This window comes from Taurulus bubalis (assembly GCF_910589615.1).
Source record: "Taurulus bubalis genome assembly, chromosome: 16".
In the NCBI taxonomy this organism is placed as follows: Eukaryota; Metazoa; Chordata; class Actinopteri; order Perciformes; family Cottidae; genus Taurulus; species Taurulus bubalis.
Genome location: NC_136604.1, coordinates 7,299,158 through 7,309,283, shown reverse-complemented (window position 1 = coordinate 7,309,283; position 10,126 = coordinate 7,299,158). Strand labels below are relative to the sequence as shown.

Sequence of the window (10,126 nt, the reverse complement as noted above, 5' to 3'; positions counted from 1 at the left end):
AAAACAGTTTTTATGAGTCATGTAAATAGCTGTGTGTTTCTACGGCTTAAACTGGATACAGGGGCAACATATTTCACATTATATATGTATTTTGGTTATTTGAAATCTCCAGGGTTAGGGTCCAACTGGAGGGACAACTTTTTTTTTTCCATACAGCAAAAGCTTTGGAAAATCCCTTATTGTGATATTATGATCTTCTCAATGCACTTAGGCATTGTTTGTTTTTGTGTGCATGTTTTCCAATGCTGTTACTCATAGTCATGTGAAATGGCACTGCAACCACACCCAGAATCCCAATCATTCCCTGTCACCACAGCAAATAGTCCTACAACCTCAAAAACACACAATGGGAATGCAGGTACAGCTATGTGTGTTTTATGATCCCATTGCGTAACAATATCTTTATATAATTAAGATTTAAATCCAACAGTCAATAGCAGGGCCTCTACTGACACCATGCGGCAGGAGGCCAGAACTGCAGCCTGAAAGAAAATGAAAAGTACAAAAAGAGTATGAAAAGAAAATAGAAGTTTATTGAGAAGTCTGAATCCTGCTCACCCTTCCACATTAGCAGAAAGACAACAACACAAACAAACATTAGTTAAAATCTGGACACATAAATACCGTTTCTCTTGTATCATGAAATCCAAAAACAATCTATTCCAGTCACACAAACATAAAGAGGGGAGGGAGTGAGGAAAGGACAGCTGAGTATCTGTCCCACTGCTTCAGAAACAAAACAAAAGCGGCTGGTGGTCGGTCTGTCTCTAAACCTGAACATAAATAATGAGACTGTGCTGTAGAGAGACACCAGTGGGATCAGTGCAGTGGTGGAGTGAGCTGAAGGATTCAGATTGTCGAAATTCCTCTTTCACCGGGTTAGCTCCTTGATTTTTTTATTTATTTTAATTTTTTTTTTACATGGATGGTTTAACATTTTGGGACATATTCGCTTTCGGACACTGATGAAAAGACAGACGTGCTCGTATCTGTACGCTGAACTATAAAAGCGACGGCCAGCAGCAGGTTAGCTTAATTTAGCAAAAACACGGGGAGCGGGGACGCAGCCATCCTGGCTCAGTCCAACGGTAGTAAAAGCTGCCTACAAACACCTGTGAAGCTCATACGGTGTAAAATCCATTCTAGGCAGGGACCAGTAGCGTTCTGGACTCAGACACTGGCTGTGCGTTCCAATAACACCATATTGTCTAGTTTGCCAGAAATAAATGATTTAGTGTGGCAAAGATTACCAGGATGTTCTACTGAGTCGGGTCGCATTTTGCAGTATGCACGCCAGCAATCCTCTGCCAAGTGAACATATGAGCAGGAGGGTTGAAGGTTCAAGGTGCAATGTTATGACAAAGCAGTAGGTCCTGCTGAACGCATGATGCAGATTAACTAACAGGATCTAACCTTTTTAATTACTGAGCTTTAGCTGGTAGGAGGATGTATTTATCTTTAGACAGAGCTGGCCAGGCTAACCGTTTCCCCCCTTACTGATTAAGCAAAGCCAACCGGCCGTTAGCAGTAGCTTCACATTATTGTAGAGTGGTATCTTCTCTCCACCAGAAAGCATATACGCGTATTTCCCAAAATGTCCAACTATTTCTTTCAGGAGGATGAAGCTAGGAAGGGGGTGTTGACAATACAAACGCAGCTAAGCCTGCTGCTGCAGGAGGGGACACGTCTCAGAAAAATGAAGCACAGGTTATATTTTCACTTCGGTACCAATACAGACAGTTGCTTGACACACGCACAGACAGCTGGAGAAATGACACAGGCTGATTACAATTGTCTGAACGACTCGAAAAATGTGTGTTAGTTTAAGCTATTTCTACCTTACCGCTTCTAACAGGAAAAAGGAGAACAAAAAGTATCTACCGTTGCACGTGCCTTCTTAAAATACAAAAAAACAATCTGGGTGCGTTTTCTGAAATCTTAAGGCAAATTTAACAGAATGCTTTGTGCAACCACGCCACAAAACATCAGACGAACCGGCAACCAAATTCTTTCAAACTCCCTCGGTCCAAACTGTCTCTGCGAGTGCCAGCCTGAGCGTACATGCATTTGGGGAGGGGGGGGGGCTAATGGGATGGGAGGCTTCAAATGATGGAGGGTTTACCACCACCCTTTACCAAACTGTGCCAAAGACAGAACAAACTAAATGCTTGACATCAACCAGCCCTGAACATAAAACCTTCTCTACGGGGAAAGGTTCCCTGTAGCGTCACCCATCGATTATGACAGCAGGGTGAACAGCAGCAGTAGCATGAAGCCCCTGTATTGTTCAGCTTCCTCTTACCTCACCCTCCTGTTTTTGGCACTGATGAGTTTGGTAAGGTACGTGCATGGAATCCCACGTGTGTGGATGCAGCTATACGTTTCCTGTATGTATGAGTGTGTGTGTGTGTGTGTGTGTGTGTGTGTGTGTGTGTGTGTACACTTGTTATTTAGATCATGGCTGTGCGTTTTTCTCTCACTCCCACTCAAATCTTGACTTTTTAATTTGCCCTAGTCTAAACCGAAATAATACAGTCTTCGTGGTGGGAAGGGGGCACCTGAAAAGCTGTGTAAAATACAGGTGACTCCCTCCCCATCTGATGATAATTCTCTCCTGTCTTCGCTCTCTTTCTCTACCAATCTTCCTCCTCCTCTTTTCCCCAGGACGCTCTAGCGGATGGCCTTGACAGGGCTCTTGAAGCTGGAGGCGGCTTGCAGCTGCAGCTGGTAGGCCATGGGGTGGATCTTGAACCCGTACAGCCTGGAGACAGAACACAGTAACGAACTAGTGAGCATTTTGTCTGGAAACATTTAAAGCTGGTTCACAAACAGGGGTTAAAAAGTCACGAGTGGCGCAAAAGCGGCAAATAAATATCGACGAGCTGCAACACAAACATGCACACTGAAATGTATGAGGCGGTGTAGATCTTGATCGGTGATGTATTTGCTTTTAGGGAGAGGGCGGTGAAGTATGATCTTAAGCTCAGATTGCTTCCCATTACTCCACCAAGACTGTCCGTCATGTGACGCTTTCTGTCAACATACGGCGCAACAGAATGAAATATGATAAAAGAAAAGCATGTGAGGAAATAGACTTGGGTGTACACTTTAAACAAGTGATCAGAAATCATATAATTGTTACTTGCAACCGTAACAACTCTGACACTAATCAGTCAGTCATTCATCATCAACACATGATCATAATAAATGAGAGCTTTTCTTATGTCATCAAAGTAATATAATAGCTGTACTCTTCTCTAATGACATTTAAGTGGACAATATTTTGTAATAGTAAGAACGATTACACACAGCGTGCTCCATAACACACACACACACACACACGCACGCACGCGCGCGCACACGCACACGCACGCACACAGGTCAGAGTAAAAATAAATGACAGCAGCAGCGTAACACGGTTCTAGTCGACAGTAGCACACCTTCAAGTTCGACCTGCTCTACTAACCTCGGGACAAACTGATTGGCGGGCCTCTTGGGCCTGTACTCAGGGTGAACCATGAAGAGCATGTGGGGGAAGCCAGTGCCAAAGTAGGCTCCATCTGTGTGGTGGTGCCTTGAAGACTTGGGCGTGTAGACGTCCATACATTTAGGACAGTACAGCTTCACCATGGCCTCGCCTGGGATGTCTGACAGACCTGTGGAGGGAGCAGAGGAGGGACAGGGGGAGGAAGAAACTGGTTTAGAGAGGAGAGTAAAAATGCTACATCTAAGAGAGAGACCGCACTAGAACGCTGCTAGTACAGTACAAATACTTCTTAGTTCTTTCCCTAAATACACTGATACAAATGGCAAAACTATCACGATATTTTAAATTGACCAGAAAACGATATTTCGGACCAAGTATAAAACGGCATCATGAATAAATTGCAAAAAAGATCACAAGTCATTCCAAAACAAATATCAGTCTTAAAGCAGGTAACTAGTGCAGATATTTATTAAATGCAAAGCTATGAAGAGAAGGTGGCTACATTCCTGCATACTGCAACATGATTTGATCTTCTGAGAGACAAACTTTATGTGTGCTACTTTACCCCATCTTGAAAAACATGGATGTTTACGTTTAAGTATTAATCTGTTGACTTACCGATAGGAAGCATCGGCTGATTCTCACAATAGACTCGGGGGCAATAGCCAAAATCTCCCTGTTGATACTTCTCCAACTGCAAAGTATAAAACAGCACATTATAATATACTACAAACAATTGTTGTTCTTCCCTCGTGTTGTCTTGGGGTCAAAATGACCCGTGTACGAGTGTATATGTATGTGTGTTGATGGGTCATTTTGACCCCAAGACAACACGAGGGTTAAAAAGAGGAGCTTATTTAGTTATTACCGTAAATATCACAATATGTATATACAATATTGGAAACAAATTTCCTCCATCTAGTGTTTTGATGGTGCTATCAGAGCATCAATTATAAAACCAGCTGAAGAAGCCATGACAAGTAGTACAACTACTTTATTTAAGTCCAACCCAGGTTCATTCATTCATTTTCCAACACATCCCACAAAAGCACCCCTTTAACTGAATATACAAGTCATCAACTGTGTTTAAACTGACTACTTTAATGTCACGTGAATCATTTTTCACGTGATCAATCAGTAGTTATTGTCAAACAATATCTTCCCAATCTCTACATGATGTTTTAGTCAACCTTAATTATTTTGTGATGGATTCTTTTCTGTGTGCTTTTGTAATGCAGACAGGCGGTCTGCATTACAAAAGCACATTACTTCTTGACGGGATTGCTGTTTTTCCAGGCAGCGGATTTTGTTGACGCCTACCATCTGTGCGATGCCTCGATTAGTGAGGATGTAACGTGCGTGGATGAGGCCGTACAGCATCTCTGCTGCCTGCTCGATCAGGTCACTCTGGTTGGGATTGTCCTCCAGCTCCTCATCTGAAGACAGAAGGCAACAGAGCACATTGTTGGTGTCCACATTTCTTTTGGACATTTTTACAGAGATGCAAAACTGTGATGAAAAACCTGTTCAAAAAGGACAGGTAATACCCCAAAAAACTGTGTGTTTAAGTATGTGTATTCCGGAGAGAAGCAGCTGAGCAGGATAAAACAGCCTGAAAACAAAAGACAGCTGAGATCAAATGTTTAGTCCTTTTATTTGATAGATGACATGTGCAACAGCGCTCAACATGATGGATTAAAAGAGCAGCATTACGTGCGGTTCAGGATCACTAATGAAAGAATCACCTGGCAGCAACTACTCTTGCAGCCCTTGATCACTGTTCTATTTGGTGTTAGCGTCCCGTTTTTTTAAGCTGTTAAAAGATTATTCTGCTGCTGTTGTTGCTGCTTGGGATGATTATCTCTAATGTCTATACAATTATCCACCGTTTCAAACCAGGCAATGGAAGGTAACCAGTGCTCAATTTAAGTTGAGAACGGGGAGGCATAAACATAAGATACATACCTGGTTCGAGGTCCAGGATCATGTCAAGGGCCTGGCGGTAGTGAGGAACCTGCTCATTGAGCCCTGTGAGATTAAACTTGTCCTGGATGTAGTCTTCATCCACCTTTAATTGAGGAAATCAGATGAGAAAACTGGTTCAGTTGAACATTTTTTTAGCAAGGTATACATGTTCATGTTTCCGAAAACCGACGCCAAAAAAGGTACATTGTAGGTTCAATTATTTGCTGATAAAAAAACCCTAACCCCAAGTACAGGTAAAACGACCAGAGCAACCAATACCTTTTTCAAAGTAATGGGAGTATTTTTTAAGCTAAACTCAGAAAACTGTCACCCTATTTGAATAAGGAACAATGGCACTGATCCAGGACAATTTTGCTGAAAGGGTGCAAATACACACTCACTGAATGGGTAAGAAATGTGCCCAACAACTCAAATGCTATGACAAATGATGTCAAGGAAATGTAAAGTCACACAAACATCCGGATTTATTCTGAAAATAGAAAGGTTCAATAGAGTCAATACTCCAGGATGGACTCACTTCACAGAAAAACTCATTCCCCCTCAGTCCACAGAACCAGGAGATCCATGACACTTCTTCTGAACTGCTCATCTCTGAAGACCTATAAAAGTGAAAATAGTCATATGATGGATATGATTTAAAAACAAAAACAAAACAAAAAAATCAACTTGGAATCAACTCCGCATTCCCACTGTAACATGAGGACATTTATTATAACATCATCCACCGACATGTCTCCCACTGGCCAGACTCTCTCTCGATATGTTCACAGTTATATTATCCCAAATGATGTCTCGTGACCAGAGTAACTTAACATTAGCTGGATGAATTAATAGCTGCTAGCCAAACCTGATGACGGCTAGGCTAACAACTTAGCTGGCATTATTTTCTCAACAGTGTTGAATGTATAAAGTAGTCGTTGCAGCGTGCGTTTTTTTGTTAGTGTCGATATTAAATGCGAATGTTGATAAAGATACATCTTATCTTGAATGTGGCGTTGTGGTGTGTCCGCACGCGACGACAGCGGGTTAATGTGACCACCGTTAGCTCGCTAAGCTAATCCCCGCTAGCGGCTAGAACCCGAACTGAGATCCAATATGGCGATTCAAAAACAGGCCCCCCGACAAAAAACATGCTCTTTTTGGAGCTCGCCCTGCTTCTGCGTTTGCACGTCTCGATGCGGTTACGTGAGTGATTTCGCAAACCTACCCGGCTTTCAACTTTTATAGTCCTGCAAAAATCCAACAGATCAAAAATTTAGCAATCACACCGGTGTAAATAAGATGGACACCACCTCCCAGTTCACCCTCTCTAGGCTACGTTCTTCCTCTTCCTCTTCCTCCCGAGACGCGGAGGCAGCGTTCGCCGTTGACGAGGCGCTGCTGCCGCCCACTGTTTACTTTGAGTATTACACATGCTGCGTTCACGTGTCTCAAATGGCTTGCACCTGTACTTCCATCCTTTGCCCCCTCACCTTTTCAAGAGACTGCATCAAGTTTGGAGTTATTCCTATAAAAGAAAAAGAGCCCCAAAACCTGTAAACTCTTTGCACTTATTGTTATTCAGCCTCTAATAACAGAAATGTATTTAAGTTAATTATATTATACTTTATCTATTGTCTTACAGCGCTCCCTCCCACACTATTATAGATATGTCTGTCAAATATAAGTTTAAAGACTAAACTAATCCTTTACAGTATATACTTTACATGTTGTCCAATTTTGTTATTGCTGCATGGTAACCCAGTAGGAAAAGTATGGCTTTTAAAGTTACCCCTTTGGAGTTTATGTGTGTTCAAGTGCCTGTAGGAATATTAAACATCAGGGAAGTAAGAGTCAGGTGTCAAAAGGGGAACATAAGCTCCTAAATTCACATAATATTAACAACGTCCAGATTTTCTGTCAACATATTGGTGGTTGAGAAAGATAGAGATTGAATGAACAGAGGGGTCGACATTAGTGAGAACAAAGCTGAGAATCAGAAGACTATAAGGTTATTGTGATTGTTTCAAAACAGTTACATTCTAAAGCACAACAACACATCCACACTTCCTTACATGCAGGAATGAATCCAGCCCACTATGAAAATGAATCCCATAAAACAATTAAACTGACCCCACTGGCTCCCTAGAACACATTTCCAAGTTCACAAATGTATTTTACGCTCTGGAAAAATCTGTAAGAAACAAAAATAGAATTACCACCTTGTAATTGTGTGCCTCCGCCAACCAGTCATGTTACAGTCCCCGGTCCAAGATGTCAGCACTTCATCATTTTATCCTTTCAGACCTTAGTGTGAAACTTTCATAATTAGTACACAAGTTATTGAGTGATGGACACAAATGGGTCTTGTGAGGTCACAGTGACCTTTGACCATCAAATCCTAATCATTCCAACATTGAGTCCAAGTGGACATTTTTGTAAAATCCTCCAGGCTTTCCTGAGATATCACGTTCACATGAAAGCCATTGTTGTTGTACATGGAAGCATTTTAACTGTCTTTGTTAAATTGCATACCACAATAACCCCTTGGTTTCTCTCATACATTTCAAGCACTTCATGAAGAAGATACTGTGATACTAGCCTTTGTTAAGATGGTGACACACCTATAAGCGATTCTATTTGTTGCCACATACAAACATTATGCCACTTCTTCTTAAATTGGAAGCTAGCAGATTGCAACATATTCTAGCTTTTTACAAAATAGGTAATATTTCTGAGGTTTGTGGTAACTTTACATAATGTCTACCGAATAGTATTTACTTGAAAAAATAAACGTCAGGTTAATAGACTACTAGAATCCTTTCATGCAGAACATTTTGTGAAAACGGATAAAGCTCTTGACATTCATTACTAGTAATATCTCCGACCAGGAGGATCATGCCATCGCTTTTGCATCCGGTAGTGCGTGTGCACCTTTGTGTCTGTCCACGCCATACCTCATTCTGCTGCAGCAAACTGTAGAATATTTTGGGTGGCCAGTTATGGCTGCATGCTCAGTGACACACTTTCTTACAACCGTTTACAGGGTGTTTCATACTTCCAGTGCTTGCTGGCTGACTCCTCACTCACTACTCTTAAGGGTGTAATGTAAGGGCCGCCAGTGATAACACAGGTTAATGTTGTTTTTGCCAAGATTGTATACGAAGTGTATTGTAAGACAACTTTAAGCCGATTGCTTGCCTACATTGGCGCTTGTTGAGTTTGAATAAAGTGAGTTTTTAGTCACGTCAAAGCCCACTAGTTGCGTCAATCACCATCTAGTTGGCCAACTTTTGTTTTGTACAGTGCATTTGCTTAACCGCTAACAGCTGCATTCCTATGACGCTGGCTCAGCGGTATAGTTCACTGACACACCTACATAGAATTAACCACAATTAGTTACACCTATTTTCATGCAGACATGTCAAAACATGTGCAATGACAACGGTATTTCATCTTGCTCAAGTCTCTCCCCCTCCCCACAATATTCCAAGAATGAGACATGCCATTACATTTTCCATTAAATCAAAAGTAGTTTATTTAACTTTGCCTTCTCTGTATAACTTTATTATAATAAGACACTTCTCTGCTTGTACATTGCTCCCTTGAACTAAAAATGGCAACATTTGTTTGTGGGAATGTAAGTTGGGGTAGACAAAACTTAGATACATACCAATATACATACATACGTGTATATTACGGTTCCATTAATAAAACCATAAATGGTAAAAAAAAGAAAAAGAAAAAAAAACAGTTTGAATCACTCCAGGTACCTCGGTAATGCTGAAAACAGTACAATCTTTGAGTATTTTTTTCCCCTGGAATACACTACTTTTGTTTTTCTTTTAACATGGGTACATAAAATAATGCGCACATCAACATTAAGAGTTAAGGAGGGATGAAGGACTCTTTGAGCCAGTGTTAAGTGTTCAGCTATCAATGTATACACCAGTAACTGCACCCATGGGTGTGTTCATGCTTCAGAAGTGAGAAAAATTAAAATATGTCCAACTTCACTTGCCCGCAGAAGAATGTATGATTAAATTACACAAAGGGGGGGGGGGGGGGGGGGGGGGGAGGGAGCGGTTGTCCACGGCATGTTAGTCATTTGGATGATGAACGCATACACACAGCTGAAGGTATACATGTGGATGTATTTAGGAAACAGTATAATTGTGATTAATGATATTGGTTACAGTGGGCAAACAAGGCAGAAAGTGCTCACCATTCATGTTAACCCCTCTGGTCCCCCACCCCCTTTCCCAAGTTATAACACAAACACCTGAAAACGCACACATGCCACACACACACGCACACATACACAAATCAAATGCCCTACTCACAACATCCCAGAGACGATCGTAAAACTGTATTCAGTATACAAACACAAACCCCAACTTACAGCAGTGAAAGAATAGATGCAGGTGTATAAATCGCTTTTTAGTTCACCGTGGGTGTCTCCGTGTGCCATTTTATGTCTTTGATGTATGATACAAACTATGTTTACAAGTGTAATCCTAACATCAATCCGATATTTTCTCAACACTCCAGGTCGGCATTATTTGTTGCGAGTAAAATCTTGAAAACTGTGTCAACTGTAAGGAGGAGACTCGCTGGACACCTTGTCAGCATTGTCCGTAATCAATTAGTTTGGGCTTCTGGTTGTCAGCGTGG

The 10,126-nt window shown here is 41.5% G+C and overlaps 1 protein-coding gene across 1 annotated transcript; it reads right to left on the bottom strand.

Annotated features, from left to right (window-relative positions):
* Positions 1-511: 511 nt before the first annotated feature.
* csnk2b (casein kinase 2, beta polypeptide) lies at positions 512-6,778 on the bottom strand. The gene is made up of 7 exons (XM_079231579.1): positions 6,681-6,778; positions 5,991-6,072; positions 5,453-5,555; positions 4,808-4,923; positions 4,106-4,181; positions 3,467-3,656; positions 512-2,761 (listed from the first exon to the last, which is right to left on the bottom strand). Exons 2-7 carry the CDS (start codon positions 6,060-6,062, stop codon positions 2,671-2,673), a joined length of 648 nt encoding a protein of 215 aa, XP_079087705.1. The 5' UTR covers positions 6,063-6,072; positions 6,681-6,778; the 3' UTR covers positions 512-2,670.
* Between the last annotated feature and the right edge of the window lie 3,348 nt (positions 6,779-10,126).